At 41.4% G+C, this 16927-nt stretch overlaps 1 protein-coding gene across 1 annotated transcript in view; it reads right to left on the reverse strand.

The window, feature by feature from the left end:
* Window positions 1-738: 738 nt before the first annotated feature.
* Window positions 739-16927, reverse strand: part of LOC141281534 (GTPase IMAP family member 8-like) — a 71249-nt gene continuing 55060 nt past the window's right edge. The window contains exons 4-5 of the mRNA XM_073813409.1: window positions 2841-3545; window positions 739-1825 (exon numbers count right to left, since the gene is read on the reverse strand). Of these exons, the coding sequence (XP_073669510.1) occupies window positions 1182-1825; window positions 2841-3545 (1349 nt within the window). The 3' untranslated portion in view covers window positions 739-1181. The remainder of the gene's footprint in view (window positions 1826-2840; window positions 3546-16927) is intronic.

Below are 16927 nucleotides of genomic sequence, written 5' to 3' on the forward strand. Positions count from 1 at the left end.
TGTTTTTACAATTTCACTTTTCCCTAAGAAGAGTTTAATATTTTAAATATAAACCTGATAAATGGGAAAAATCTGTTGTGCGATAGACTGTACTAACAGATTAACAAGAATTCGGATCATTTTACAGACTGCCAAAAACGCCGAAAGGAGAAGTAAATGCAACATCCACGGACCACAGGTGGGTTGACAAGCTGCTAGGGTCACTATCAAGCAGAGGTTTTACTTTCTACTTAAAAGTTTTTTTCAAGTATTTGTATTTTATCCGTGTTTTTCTTTGGAGAACATACCATTCCAAAGCATATAATCACCTTTTTTTTTTCTCTATTACATTTCATAAATACAAGTTTTTGTTTTACATTTAATATTTAAGTAATGTACGTAGAAAAGTGATGTCAATGCATATCCTCTATTTGACGACTTTGCCTCACGAAGGTGGAAATGAGAAAAGGGTCCATTATTAAAAAAGAGTATTTCAGACCTATAGACCGATTGCTTTGTTCTGAAACCGGGGGTTAAATGGCTACATTGTTGCAATTTCATCTTGGTTTGGTTCGCATTCACAAGGCAATGTTTCCAAAACGAACCAGACTTTGTTAATAGTCACATGCAAGTAAACTCTCCTTTAATTTGTCAGTGCATCTGTTTATTTTCCGCTCAGCGTTGTCCGTCAAGATTGACAGACAGCAGTTCTACGAGATTATTGTGTGGCTTGTTTGGTAACTGCGGCTATATTACTTTTTTATTGGGAGCAGGAATCAAATGTAGCTGGGACAACATTCTTACCATGTATCTATTTAGGAGAAGAGTAATTAGAAGACATTTCATAAGGAACAGGAGCGCTTTGGTTTTCAATGACATTGACATTCTCACCAGAATTCCTCACCAAAGAACTATCAGGTATATTCATGGTTAATAAAGCAATAAGACAGCCTGGTCATTGGTCTGTTGGGTCGGATTGCTTTCACACTTATACTGAACTGCTTCAGAGTTCATTTGCATTAGGGCCGAGACCTCATTCAGGGGGTCTCAAAGCAGTGGTTTTGGTGCGGATCTGAGCGTGATTGGTGTGTTTACATATGCCTAAATTAATCGAACCAAGTGAGACATAGCACCTTAACATTTAGCAAATGTGAAATGACCAACATCTTGTTAATGAATGTTTCATTAGATATACACTGTATTCACTTACAAATGTGTGATCTTGCTCTCTCTCCTTCTGCTCTCTTTCTGCCCAATTCAAAATGGTGGCCGTTGTTTTCTGTCACTGTCTCCTCTATCTTCTCCAGCAGATCTTTGATCTGAGTCTCATCACTTCTGTTGTTATTGTTGAGAAGATGATATCTGTTCCCACATTTCTCCACCAGCCACTGGAGATCCTCACCTTCACTCTCAATGTGTTTCTCTATAGTTGTGTCTCCTAGAAAGTCTCCACAAGTGAAGAGCACTATAGTATGACTCCAGATTCTCTCACCCAGAAGATCAACATAACCCTGAAATACTTTTCTCTCAACATCTTTAAATCTGGTGTCAGCACGTATAACCAGTAGAACAATGTGAGGTCCTGGAGGACACAGAGACACACTGAGTAAAATCTCTTCTTTCAGTAACTCAGAGCTTAGATCAACAGGTATATTTCTCCACCATCCAGGAGCTTCAATCACAGTGATGTGTCTGTCTGCTACTTCTCTCTGTCTCTTCACACACTGAGCAGATGTCTTCAAGTCAAACTCCTCTCTGTTCAGGATGATGTTTCCTGATGAACTCTTACCAGCACATTTATACCCCATTAACACAATCTTCAGATCTGAGAGCTTATGAGCTTCACCTGTAACAAATACACAAACACACTTATTCAAAATTATACTGTACTGAAAAGCAACAAATATAAAAACAACAGGTTTAAAATAACAAATGTAACATTTAACAGTGGATTGACTATTCATTTGATAGAACAGACAAAATGATTATGGAAATTAATGCAAATTAAGGCATATTAATGGATAGGTATGGTTCTTGATGCTGAATGGTCAATAACTAATTTATCCTCTTTATAGCACATTTATTTTAGTGAATGTCTATGAGATTAATACACATTCCATTGTTAAATCCCATTGTATCTAAAATAAGATTACACTGACAGCATTTATTTACTATAAATCTAATAATATTTTTTTAAAAACTTTTACAACATTTTTGACATTATAATATGTATATATGGGATTAATAACTAAAAACATAAACCACAAAAATATAAAAACATGAAGAGTTGGTGAACCATGGTCATGTGTTGTTGTGGCACTAGTACAAAAAAATTGAAAAGTTACAAAATCATGCAGTTGGAAGTTTATCTTACTGTTGTTAAACATTTCAAAATGTTTCCAGTAGATTGTATTTCAGACAATTTTAGGGATCCTTGAGTTTGGATCACCATCATATAAGACATAGAAAATGGGTCCATACTGATTTAATGACTTTAAATAATAATGTTTCTTTACTTAAAACAAAATGTATACAATTAAAATAATAACATTTATTATATTGTCTATGACCTGTACAATACATTTTCTATTTTCACATTTAAAACCTGAAAATCATGAGATTGTTGAAGAAAGATTTTTTTTTCTGTGGCTGGTAGTTCAAAATGTTTTCAGTCTATTTATTACAAACACCTCTAAAAAGAGCAGCTGAAGAAAAGAGTTTTTGGTTTTTGTTGTGACTTATTTAATTTCTTCATTGTTAATCATGTTTGCAACAGTTTTTATCATGGGAATTCTTACATTTTCATAAATTCATTACTGGAGATACTCAGTGTTTATATCATCAGTGTGATGTTTACTCACTCATCTGTGATCTGATCATCTCTCTCTGTTTCTTCATCCTCTTCATTCGTTTTTCTGCTCTCTCTTGCTCTGCTCTGCTTCTCTCCTCTACCTTCTGTAAAAAATGTCTGTCCATTTTAAAGTGGCAGCCGTTGTTTTCTGTCACTGTCTCCTCTATCTTCTCCAGCAGATCTGTGATTTGAGTCTCATCACTTCTGTTGTTATTGTTGAGAAGATGATATCTGTTCCCACATTTCTCCACCAGCCACTGGAGATCCTCACCTTCACTCTCAATGTGTTGCTCTATAGTTGTGTCTCCTAGAAAGTCTCCAAAAGTGAAGAGCACTATAGTGTGACTCCAGACTCTCTCACCCAGAAGATCAACATAACCCTGTAATACTTTTCTCTCATCCTCTTTAAATCTGGTGTCCACACGTATAACCAGAACAACTATGTGAGGTCCTGGAGGACACAGAGACACACTGAGTAAAATCTCTTGTTTCAGTAACTCTGAGCTCTCTTCTACAGGTTTATTTCTCCACCATCCAGGAGCTTCAATCACAGTGATGTGTCTGTCTGCTACTTCTCTCTGTCTCTTCACACACTGAGCAGATCTCTTCAAGTCAAACTCCTCTCTGTTCAGGATGATGTTTCCTGATAAACTCTTGCCAGCTCCTTTATATCCTATTAACACAATCCTCAGATCTGAGAGCTTCTGAGTGTCACCTGTAACAAATACACAAAACACACTTATATGTAAAAGGTATGAGTTGGGGTTTATTTTTTGGGAACAACCAAAGATGACATTATCCCACTTATTATATGGTTACATGCCACTTAAAAAATAACTAGTAATGAAATATTGGTTGAAATTTTTATTATCTCACTTTGCATAAGTAAAGAGAAGGTAAGGGTATACATGGGGCGAGTCTTTACTACATATTCAGTGGATAAGGAGATGCCACTCCTTTCTGCTCGGGTTTGCACACTGCTCAGTCCAAGCGCCGTGCTGCAGACCCAGACTTGGTTTTCTACAGTATGTAACTGGCTGTTACTATGTGTTTCAGTGTATGAGAATATGTCTCTTTTCCACTTGGGTTCTGTATCCAGCTCCGTCCAAGCAGCGAGCGGCTGCAGACCCTGGCTCTTTCTGCAATTACTATTCATTTGAGATATCACAGAGTTGAACGTTTTCAAGTACACAGCACATATCCTGTGCCCAAAAGCAGATCGCTCCGCTACATTGTTCATGCACGTCCGCGTTGCGCACTGTGCAGTACAGTTCAGGAGTTCATAACGTCCCCGCACTATGGTGACATTCTGCCCACACTTCTGCGTTACACAGCAGCATAGTTTCTCAAACACAGTATGCAACTGGCACTCTGCATGTGCGCAGCAAGCTGTTGCTAAAGTGTTCCTATGTGCGTGGAATCGAATCTTTCCACGTTTGTATCCTGCATCCAGCCTTCCCAAGTGGTGTGCTGTGGTAGGTTTGACTGGTCGTGCCTGACATATAAACCCCTGTGGTCCAGCTGTAGCTCCAGGCACATACATGCCTTGCTCAGTCTGCCATGGGTTCGTAGCGTCCCTGGCCCACCCCACATGCCTGTGTTTAACGGCGGGTTCTTATACAGCGGATAGCATGTAATGGGCACCCGCATGCGTGCGGCGAGCCATTGCTAGACATGCGTCAGTGTTTACCCCCTTTTTGCCTTGCCGTATGGGCGTTGCTGAATCCTATTACTTTATGGGATTCTGTTTTAATTTGACGTCAGACCACCCAAGTTGGCGTGGTCATGTCACATTTTTGGCACCGGTACCTGGTCCAGCAATTGTGACTGCATTGAAGTATGTGCCTGATGAGTGGGTTAGAGCAGCTTGTATAGCTGCTACTATCTTGGCCTAGGGCGACGGTTCCATTGGGGTCAAAGCCCTACGTGCACAGTTTAGTGCACTTATGGCGGGGATGGTGTTTGTTTGGACCCGCACATGTTCACAGGCTGCAGTGCTATGCCATCTAAGAGTGGGCAGCTACGCTTCATATTCCTAGATATTGCTGATCGGCTGCAGGAGCACTCTTTTTCTTTGCGTGATTTTCCCTGTGTGTGTGGGCATAGGAGGAAGGTCTGCACGCCAGCTATACGTTGTGTGCTTGATTGTGGTTCGGACTCGGGCTCGATGCAAACCCGTCTCTCTCAGGAGCGCACACTAGTTGTGTGTCTGCTCTGAGTTGTTCCACCCGGGGCACTTTTGTGCTGGCGGCGGATGCCTCTAGTATGCCACATGTTGCCCTGACCCCCTTTGACACTGTTAAGTGGTCAGGTGTGGGCAGCTGCTCGCATATCTGCTCCCCATTTGGCGTCTCACAGATGCGGCACGGACGTGGCTGAGGGCGCCAGCTGATTTGAGTTTGGTTCGGGCTTACTGGATCTATGCGCAACAAGGAGAGAGTACACGCTTTGTGCTTCTACCTGTCGCACTCCCGTAGGGAACACGTTATGCTTGGCCAAGCGCCAGCAGTTTGTGTGCCCTAGTTGGGTTCTGCTGCTGGTAAGCGCGGAACTGGGGAGAGGATCAGTTATTCAGGTCCTCAAGCTGACCGAATCAGCTGCGGTTCTGAAAGGGCACCCCAGCACACAGTACACTATCTGATTGTGGGGGTGTCGCCTCCGCTCTTAGGTTGTGGTGTGTTGGCAGTCGCGTGGTTAACGTGTATTCACAGTGAGTACCGCATGTTGCCAGTACTACTGTGTTACTGCTAATGTCGAGGTATGGAGCTGTATTCACTTCATCCTCGTTTCTTTTACACTAGCTGTCCTGATCTGTATCTTATGCTATGCCAACAGATACCGAATGCAGGTATGCTTGCTATGGCTTGCATTGTGCTAGGCCTGACCGTTTGGTCTTTGTTGCATTGTGGAGAAGAAAAATCATATTGCAAAGATGTGTTAAACCAAAGACTGCAGAGTCAGAGTAAAAGAATGCATGTGATTGAACAAGATGGTAGCATGTTTATTGGTACAGTAACTGTGGAAAAAGAAAGAAATGTAATGTCCATCAACTCAAGTAAGGATGAACAATGGTTCGAAACAATACAGATAAACAATAATGATGTAAAAGTGACACTGGATACAGTAGCTGAATGTAATGTTTTGTCAGAAAGAGTGTACAAGTGACTAAACATAACAGGGAGACTGCAGAGGTCAAGCTGCAAACTTGTTACATATTCGGGACACAAGATGGCGCCATTGGGCAATAGAGCACTGAATTGTGTGTACAAAAGACAGAAATACAAAATCCTGTTTGAAATAATGAACCATGATGAACCTGCCAATCTAGGATGAGCTGCATGTCAAAGAATGGGCATGATTAAAAGACTGTAAGAAATTAAAAAGAGCAGTGACATTCTCAAGGATTTTGAGGATCTGTTTGAAGGATTAGGATGTTTACCCGGGGAACACCCCATACAAATTGATCCAAATGTCAGACCAGTTGTGCATGCGCCGAGAAGGATACCTGTAGCTCTGAGAGAGAAAGTGGTTGAAGAACTACAAAGAATGGAGCAGATGGGGGTCATCGCAAAGCAAACTGAGGCAACTGAATGGGTCAACAGCATGGTAACTGTAGTTACATTAAAGAAAATGCACATTTGTATGGATCCTAAAGATCTCAATTTGGCAATACAAAGAGAGCATTATCCAATGCTGACAGTAGAAGATGTGGTCTCAAGAATGCTGAATGCAAAGTACTTTTCTGTGCTAGATGCGAATCAAGGGTTTTGGCAGATAAAGCTGGATCATGAAAGTTCAAAGCTTTGCACAATGAACACCCCAATTGGGGGATACCGTTTTCTTAGGTTACATTTCGGTATATCCTCAGCATCAGAAGTCTTTCCGAGATCTATAGCACAAATGATAGAAGGACTGGAAGATGTGGTAAATATTATCAATGACTTGCTGGTGTGGGGAGACTCCATTCAAGAGGATGATGAAAGGCTAATAAAGCTGCTGGAATGTGCAAGAAAAAAACAATTTAAAACTCAACAGGCAAAGACATTTTGTACTGGCCAGGTATGTCAACACAAATTGAGGATGCAGTATCCAGATGTGCTGTGCATCTGTGCAAAGTTTCATGAGTTTTCGAGGATGTTTAGGCCCTCTAAAGTCCCGCTGAATTCAGAACGGAATAATAATAATAATAACAAGTTAGAACAACTTCCTGTTTCATTGAAAACACAGAAATTTGGCAAGCCGCCACAGACACACCCTCCATTGAAATGTCAAGATCTCCGCAATTTAGCATTGCAAAGCCCTTTAGATGACACAGACCAAATATGATGATTATCTGATAAAATTTCTAGGTGGAGTTCGTTAAAATACGAAGGCCAGAAAAGGCAACATTTGCACTCAAATTACAGAGAAAATTCAAAATGGTTTAGAGCTTTGCTCCAATATACTTTTTTGTAGGTCTTGGGGTGATACATGATCCTACCGCATTTCTTATCTGTACGATTAACGTAGCGGGGGGGGGCTGCTCTATTGAAATTTTGTAGGTGGCGCTATAGAGCCATTTTAAAACCCCAAGTTCTGAAGCCTACATCACATGAAAATTTCCGCCACCTTTGACACGTGTGCAACGTTTCATGAGTTTTTGAGCTCGTTTAGGCTGTCAAAAATGCGATTCATTTAGCCATACTTTGCGAGGCCGCAACATTTACACCATTTTAACAAAAAGTCAAGGTCGTTGCTATTTATCATCACACAAGGTCTTGAGATTAGACTGATGAAATATGATGTTAATATGGTTAAATCTCTAAGAGCAGTAAATCATGGCATTAGACATGGCATTTCCTGCTGCCTCTAGGTGGCGCTATGACTGTTACTGAATTATGCCATGTTGATGTGTTCAGGCCGGGACCCTTATCAAACGTGTGAAGTCGGGGGCAGATCGGACAATGTATGCCTGAATTACAACAGCTTCCTGTTTCATGGCGAAACATCACTTTGTCACACTTTGACAGGCAACCACGAACACGCCCTTCAGTCAAGATCTTCGCAATTTATCATGGCAAAGGGCTTAAGATCAGTCTGACCAGATATGATGATGATTTGATTAAATCTCTAAGAGCAGTAAATTCCAGCGTGTGTTCAGGCCAAGACCCTTATCAAACATGTGAAGCGTGGGGCAGATTGGCCATTGTATGCCTGACTCCTGAGTAAGAACAACTTCCTGTTACATAGCGAAAACGCTGAAATTTGTCAGGCTGCCACGGACACACCCTCCAACGAAAAGTCAAAAGCTCTGCAATTTAGCATCGCAAAGGCCTTTAGATGATACTGACCAAATATGATGATGATCGGATTAAATCTCTGGGAGGAGTTCGTTAAAGTACGACGCTTGGAAATGTCAAAAAATGACAGAGAAAATTCAAAATGGCTGACTTCCTGTGGGGTTTAGAGCTAAGCTACAAGATACTTTTTTGTAGGTCTTGGGGTGATAGATGATCCTACCAAATTTCGTATCTGTAAGTTTTTCGTAGCAGGGGGCTGTTCTTCTGAAATTTTGCAGGTGTCGCTATCGAGCCATTTCTACACGACCACTTCTGATGCCTATACTACATGTAAATTTTCACCACTTCTGACGCGTGTGCAAAATTTCATGAGTTTTTGAGCATGTTTAGGCCTTCAAAAATGCGATTCATTTCAGAAAATAATAATAAATATAGCTGCAAGCAGCGATGGCGGGCCCTCGCACGTTTTTTTACCGCTACACAGTGCGTCCGAGAAAACAATGCACGGTGGGCAAGGGCATCAAGTGGGTAAATATCAGTGGGCTATTTCATGTTGTTACTGACCCATTTGGGGACTGTAGGTAAAAGAAACCCCACATTATAGACAAATGGGGGCGCTAGTGAGCCCCTAGATAGACACGCCTTTATCTGACCTTTTTGTCAACACTTAACAGCCGAAAACTCTGATGTGTGGCCGACTTTAAAGTTCAACTAAGCACACCAAGAGCCTTAAATAAGCCTGAAATAAAAGTAAAGTTTGACGCGTTGCCATGGGAACAGCGTTCGAGATGTAAAAAATTCCTTCGCAATTCATCATCTACAATGTCTCGGCATCATGTTGACCACTTCTGGTGTCAATCACATTATTTCCCTAGAAGGAGTATATAAAAGAACATTGCATGCAACTGTCAGGCTAAAATAAGCCTTTAAAATGAAAGTAAAAAGTTTGACGCGTTGCCATGGGAACAGTGTTTGAGATATCAAAAATCCCTTCACTATTTATCATCTACAATGTCTCGGCATCATGTTGACCACTTCTGGTGTGAATCACATTATTTCCCTAGAAGGAGTATTTAAAAGAACATTGCATGCAACTGTCAGGATTAAATAAGCCTTTAAAATGAAAGTAAAGTTTGACGCGTTGCCATGGCAACAGCGTTCGAGATATAAAAAATCCTTTCACAATTTATCATCTACAATGTCTCAGCATCATGTTGACCACTTTTGGTGTCAATCGCATGAATATCCTAGAAGGAGTATTTAAAAGAACATCGGATGGAACCAGTGGCGAAGCCAGAAATGTTCAAGTGGGTGGGCCTTTATAAAACAGGGTGGGCAAAGCATAGAATGTACATAATCTGGGGGCGTGCACAACAAAGTTTGTATGCCTGTGGCCGGCGTATGTTTTTTTCCCCAATGGAAGTGGCGTTTTTCAAAACAGCCAGCAGCTGTCCGTTTTTTTCCGCGCTGTGGTGGAAAAATATTTAACTTTGGGTTAAAAGCTCAGCTCGTCAATGTACATGGCCGTCCAATCACAGTTGATGAAGGGCGGGACAAATATCCCAACAACCAACCGACTCACAGCTCAAGTATCACAGCAACCAAAGCCACGGGCTGAAAAAACAGCTGGCATTCGGCGTTTTCAGCCGCGTTTAAAAGCGTTGGTGTGCACTAAAGTTACCTTGATGCCATGCAGGCAGCACAATGTTTCAAGGGGAAAATTATAAAACCACTTACAAATAACCAACCAGCTTGTCTACAGTATATGGGCAGGTGGGGCTATGCCTGTTTTATACAGTCTATGGGCAGTGCCCCACCAAATTATTAATCCACTTGAAAACACAACTCAGTAGAATTAGTAACGGAATTAGTTTTTACGGTATTTACGTTACGTGAACGTAGTTCCGAACAATGATATGTCTCGTCAACAAAATGCATGACGTGAAAGCGTCATAGGCTACGACAGATTCAACAGGTAGTGATTTGATTTTACTAAAGAACTCGTTTGAGAGATTGTTATTTAATGAGAACATGGCCATCAAACAACATGGCGCATTCCAAATTTCATGTGTTGTCATTTAAGTGTAAATTTTATTCCAACAACAGTAAACATACAGCCTATATACACGACAGAGTCTGCCCCCTTAAATAGTTGACTGGAGTAATACTCCTGACTATAAACTGTAGTAATGACACCACTATAAACGAACATTACGAAAATGTCTGAACTCACCTTTACATGTCCTAATGTAGTCTGATACAGGGCTTCTGGTTAAAGATGGAGAAAGTCTCGATCATAATAACAAAGTCCAATATCTTTGATCATAATATGTCCCTTCGCACAAAGAAAAGCAGAAATAAATTTCTTAGACGAGCATATATCATCGATGAGCGTAACGTTATATGTTTTTTATACAGTATGTGGTGAAGAACAGTCTTTGACACAGCATGACGTCATTATCAAAGTAATAAGTGCTCGTTTCATTTTGTTGACGTTTGAAAAGATGTCCTCAGTAATCCAACATTTCCATGAGTGATGTATAGTCTCTGTATCCAAAAGTAAACAGATAACAGCAGATGTCATCGAAAAGGCTGTTAAACTTGATGATTTGCGACTCGCTATTTTTAAATTCAGTTCAATCGCGCGTAGGCGGAACTAACAATGACTGACGAATCATATTCAACATTTCATGTTGACAAGCGTGTGCACCAATAGGGTAAAAAAAAAAACTGCGAAACTGCCTGAACATGCAAACTTGCACTTATATTTAGGGCTCGAGCACCGAGGAGCAGGCCAGAATGGCCTGCACCGAATGGTGCGAAGCCCTATTGGTTTTGTTAGAATTTATTATTTTTTTTTTTTTTTTTTTTATTTTTTTTATTTTTATTTTTTTTAACACTTTTGGACTTTTTGGGGGCCTTAACATACTCGAAAACTCTTGAAAATTGGCACAGACGTCAGAGTCGTCCGTCATCGCAGAAATCCAAAGGCTGGAACACGGGCGTGGCACAGGGGCTCTGTAGCGCCCCCTGTAATGCAAAAAAAAACATTGATGCACAGATCGGGCAAAAATGTACGCACATGTACGAGACTTGGTACGCTTATAGATCTCATCGACCCGAACAACTTTCGCCCTCTAACATTTAAGCTCCGCCCAACAGGAAGTCGGCTATTTTGGACTGTTTAAAAAATGCATGCGTTGAACTTTTAAATACTCCTCCTAGGGGATTCGTGCGAATGACACCAAATGTGGTGATCATGATGTCGAGACATTGTACTTGCTAAATTGCGAAGGGATTTTTGATATCTCGAACGGTTCTGCCATGGCGAGGCGACAAAGTTGTGGCGAAATCAGAGAAACAGGAAGTGTTTAATATCTAAGGTAAAAAATGTCTTATTGTGATGCCATGCGGGGTGTTTGTTCGTCTGAAGATTCCGATCGCATCGATGTGCCTATTGTGACTCCCGGGTATAGCGCCACCACCAGGCGCCAGGAAGTGTGTCAGTCATGAACTTTTAAATACTTCTCCTAGGGAATTCATACGATTGACACCAAACGTGGTGAACATGATGCTGAGACATTGGACTTGCTAAATTGCGAAGGGATTTTTGATATCTCAAACGGTGTTGCCATGACGAGGCGACAAATTAATGGCGAATTCAATGAAACAGGAAGTGTCTAATATCTAAAGCAAAAAATGTCTTATTGGGATGAAACGCAGTGTGTATGTTCGGCCAAGGATTCCGATCGCATCGATGTGCCTATTTTGAGTCTCGGGTATAGCGCCACCAACAGGCACCAGGAAGTGTGGCAGTCACAAAAGGTGGATTTCTTGACAGTTGCATATGGTGAACTTTTAAATACTCCTCCTAGGATTTTCATGCGATTGACACCAAAAGCGGTCAACACGATGCTGAGACATTGTAGATGATAAATTGCGAAGGGATTTTTGATATCTCTAACGCTGTTCCCATAGCAACACGTCAAACTTTACTTTCATTTTCAGGCATATTTAAGCTCTTGGCGTGCACTTTGGGTGCCTTAACATGCTCGAAAACAACGGAAATTTGGCACAGATGTCAAAGTCACGTGCCACTAGGCTCATGCAAAGGCTGGAATATGGGCGTGGCAAGGGAGCTCTGTAGCGCCCCCTGTAATGCAAAAAAATAACATTGATGCACAGATCGGGCAAAAATGTACGCACATGTACGGGAGTTGGTACGCATATAGATCTCATCGACCCAAACAACTTTCGCACTCCAAGATTTAAGCTCCGCCCAACAGGGAGTCGGCTATTTTGGATTGTTTAAAAAATGAATGCGTTGAACTTTTAAATACTCCTCCTAGTGGATTCATGGGATTGACACCAAACGTGGTGAACATGATGTCGAGACATTGGACTTGCTAAATTGCGAAGGGATTTTTGATATCTCGAACGGTTCTGCCATGGCGAGGCGAAAAATTTATGGCGAAATCAGAGAAACAGAAAGTGTCTAATATCTAAGGCAAAAAATGTCTTATTGCGATGCCAAGCGGGGTGTTTGTTCGCCTGAAGATTCCGATCGCATCGATGTGCCTATTGTGAGTCTCGGGTATAGCGCCACCACGAGGCGCCAGGAAGTTTGTCAGTCACAAAGGTGGATTTTTTTGACAGTTCCATCCGATGTTCTTTTAAATACTCCTTCTAGGATATTCATGCGGTTGACACCAAAAGTGGTCAACAGGATGCTGAGACATTGTAGATGATAAATTGCGAAGGGATTTTTGATATCTCGAACGCTGTTCCCATGGCAACGCGTCAAACTTTTTACTTTCATTTTAAAGGCTTATTTTAGCCTGACAGTTGCATGCAATTTTCTTTTAAATACTCCTTCTAGGGAAATTATGTGATTCACACCAGAAGTGGTCCACATGATGCTGAGACATTGTAGACGCTAAATTGCGAAGGAATTTTGGACATCTCAAACGCTGTTCCCATGGCAACGCGTCAAACTTTACTTTTATTTTAAAGGCATATTTAAGCCTTTCAGTTGACGCCGATGTTCTTTTAAATACTCCTTCTAGGATATTCATGCGATTGACTCCAGAAGTGGTCAACATGATGCCAAAACATTGTAGATGAAAAATTGCGAAGGGATTTTTGATATCTCAAACGCTGTTCCCATGGCAACGCCCCAAACCTTACTTTTATTTAAGGCATATTTAGGGCTCTTGGCGTGCTTAGATTAACCTAAAAGTTGGCACACACATCAGAGTTGTCGGCTTTTAAGTGTGTACTAAAAGGTCAGATATAGGCGTGTCTCTTAAGTCGCTCACTAGCGCTCCTGTTTTTCTAAAATGTGGGGTTTCTTTTACCTACAGTCCCCAAATGGGTCAATATCAACATTAAATAGCCCACTGATATTTACCCACTTGATGCCCTTGCCCACCGTGCATCGTTTTCTCGGACGCACCGTGTAGCGGTAAAAAAACGTGCGAGGGCCCGCCATTGCTGCTTGCAGCTATATTTTATATTTTAATTATATTTATAATTGTATTACATATATTAAATTATAGTGTTATAAGACATCTATTCGTAGTACTATTATTTATTTTTGTTAAATTATTTACACATTTGTCTGGAAAATGGCCTTCTGATTGGATGGGCCACAACTCAAAGTGGCCAGGCCCACCCGTAGCTTCGCCACTGGATGGAACTGTCAAAAAAATCCACCTTTGTGACTGACAAACTTCCTGGCGCCTCGTGGTGGCGCTATACCCGAGACTCACAATAGGCACATCGATGCGATCGGAATCTTCAGGCGAACAAACACCCCGCTTGGCATCACAATAAGAAATTTCTTGCCTTAGATATTAGACACTTCCTGTTTCTCTGATTTCGCCATAAATTTGTCGCCTCGCCATGGCAGAACCGTTCGAGATATCAAAAATCCCTTCGCAATTTAGCAAGTCCAATGTCTCAGTATCATGTTCACCACGTTTGGTGTCAATCGTATGAATTCCCTAGGAGAAGTATTTAAAAGTTCATGACTGACACACTTCCTGGCGCCTGGTGGTGGCGCTATATCCGGGAGTCACAATAGGCACATCGATGCGATCAGAATCTTCAGACGAACAAACACCCCGCTTGGCATCACAATAAGAAATTTCTTGCCTTAGATATTAGACACTTCCTGTTTCTCTGATTTCGCCACAACTTTGTCGCCTCGCCATGGCAGAACCGTTCGAGATATCAAAAATCCCTTCGCAATTTAGCAAGTACAATGTCTCGACATCATGATCACCACATTTGGTGTGATTCGCATGAATCCCCTAGGAGGAGTATTTAAAAGTTCAACGCATGCATTTTTCAAACAGTCCAAAATAGCCGACTTCCTGTTGGGCAGAGCTTAAATGTTAGAGGGCGAAAGTTGTTCGGGTCGATGAGATCTATAAGCATACCAATTCTCGTACATGTGCGTACATTTTTGCCCGATCTGTGCATCAATGTTTTTTTTTGCATTACAGGGGGCGCTACAGAGCCCCCGTGCCACGCCCAAGTTCCAGCCTTTGCCGGGTCCTAATGGCCGACAACTCTGACGTCTGTGCCAAATTTCAAGAGTTTTCGAGTATGTTAAGGCCCCCAAAAAGTCCAAAAGTGTTAAAAAAAAATAATAAAAAAAATATAGCTGCAAGCAGCAATGGCGGGCCCTCGCACGTTTTTTTACCGCTACACGGTGCGTCCGAGAAAACGATGCACAGTGGGCAAGGGCATCAAGTGGGTAAATATCAGTGGGCTATTTAATGTTGTTACTGAGCAATTTGGGGACTGTAGGTAAAAGAAACGTCACATTTTAGACAAACGGTGGCACTAGTGAGCCACTTAAGAGACACGCCTATGTCTGACCTGTTTGTGCACACTTAACAGCCGACAACTCTGATGTGTGTGCCAACCTTAATGTTAATCTAAGCACGCCAAGAGCCTTAAACATGCCTAAAATTAAAGTAAAGTTTGACGCGTTGCCATGGGAACAGTGTTCGAGATGTCAAAAATCCCTTCGCAATTTATCATCTACTATGTCTCAGCATTATGTTGACCACTTTTGGTGTCAATTGCATGAATATTCTAGAAGGAGTATTTAAAAGAACATCGGGGTCAACTGAAAGGCTTAAATATGCCTTTAAAAAGAAAGTAAAGTCTGATGCGTTGCCATGGGAAGAGGGTTTGAGATATCAAAAATCCCTTCGCAATTTATCATCTACAATGTCTCAGCATTATGTTGACCACTTCTGGAGTCAATCACATTATTTACTCATGAGGAGTATTTAAAAGTTTACCCAATGCAGCTGTAAGGTTTAAATATGCCTTAAAAATGAAAGTAAAGTTTGACGTGTTGCCATGGGAACAGCGTTCGAGATATCAAAAATCCCTTTGCAATTTATCATCTACAATATCTCGGCTTCATGTTGACCACTTTTGGTGTCAATTGCATGATAGAAGGAGTATATAAAAGTTCACTGCATGCAACTGTAAGGCTTAAATATGCCTTGAAAATGAAAGTAAAGTTTGACACATTGCCATGGGAACAGCCTTCGAGATATCAAAAATCCCTTCGCAATTTATCATCTACAATGTCTCGGCATCATGTAGACCACTTCTGGAGTCAATCGCATGAATATTCTAGAAGGAGTATTTAAAAGAACATCGGCGTCAACTGAAAGGCTTAAATATGCCTTTAAAATGAAAGTAAAGTTTGATGCGTTGCCATGGGAACAACGTTCGAGATATCAAAAATCCCTTCGCAATTTATCATCTACAATGTCTTTGGCATCATGATCACCACGTTTGGTGTCAATCCCATGAATATCCTAGAAGGAGTATCTAAAAGTTCTCTGCATGCAACTGTCAGCCTTAAATATGTGTAAAAATGAAAGTAAAGTTTGACAGGTTGCCATGGGAACGGTGTTTGAGATATCAAAAATCCCTTCGCAATTTATCATCTACAATGTCTTGGCATCATGTTGACCACTTCTCATGTCAATCGCATAAAAATCCTAGGAGGAGTATTTAAAAGAACATCGCATGGAACTGTCAAAAAAATCCAGCTTTGTGACTGACACATTTCCTGGCGGCTGGTGGTGGCGCTATACCCGGGAGTCACAATAGGCACATCAATGCGATCGGAATCTTCAGACGAACAAACGCCCCGCATGGCATCACAATAAGACATTTTTTGCCTTGGATATTAGGCACTTCCTGTTTCTCTGAATTCGCCATAAATTTGTCGCCTCGCCATGGCAACACCGTTCGAGATATCAAAAATCCCTTCGCAATTTAGCAAGTACAATGTCTCGGCATCATGTTTACAACGTTTGGTGTCAATCGCATGCATCCTCTAGGAGGAGTATTTAAAAGTTCAACAAATGCATTTTTTAAACAATCCAAAATAGCAGACTTCCTGTTGGGCGGAGCTTAAATGTTAGAGGGCGAAAGTTGTTTGGGTCGATGAGATCTATATGCGTACCAATTCTCGTACATGTGCGTCAATTTTTGCCCGATCTGTGCCCCAATGTTTGTTTTTGCATTACAGGGGGCGCTATAGAGCCCCCGTGCCACGCCCGTGTTCCAGCCTTTGGATTTCTGCGATGACGAGTGACTCTGACGTCTGTGCCAAATTTCAAGAGTTTTCGAGTATGTTAAGGCTCCCAAAAAGTCCAAAAAAAATAAAAAATAATAAAAAAATATAGCTGCAAGCAGCAATGGCGGGCCCTCGCACGTTTTTTTTACCGCTACACGGTGCGTCCGAGAAAACGATGCACGGTGGGCAAGGGCATCA

Source organism: Paramisgurnus dabryanus, chromosome 23, assembly GCF_030506205.2.
Source record: "Paramisgurnus dabryanus chromosome 23, PD_genome_1.1, whole genome shotgun sequence".
Lineage (NCBI taxonomy): Eukaryota > Metazoa > Chordata > Actinopteri > Cypriniformes > Cobitidae > Paramisgurnus > Paramisgurnus dabryanus.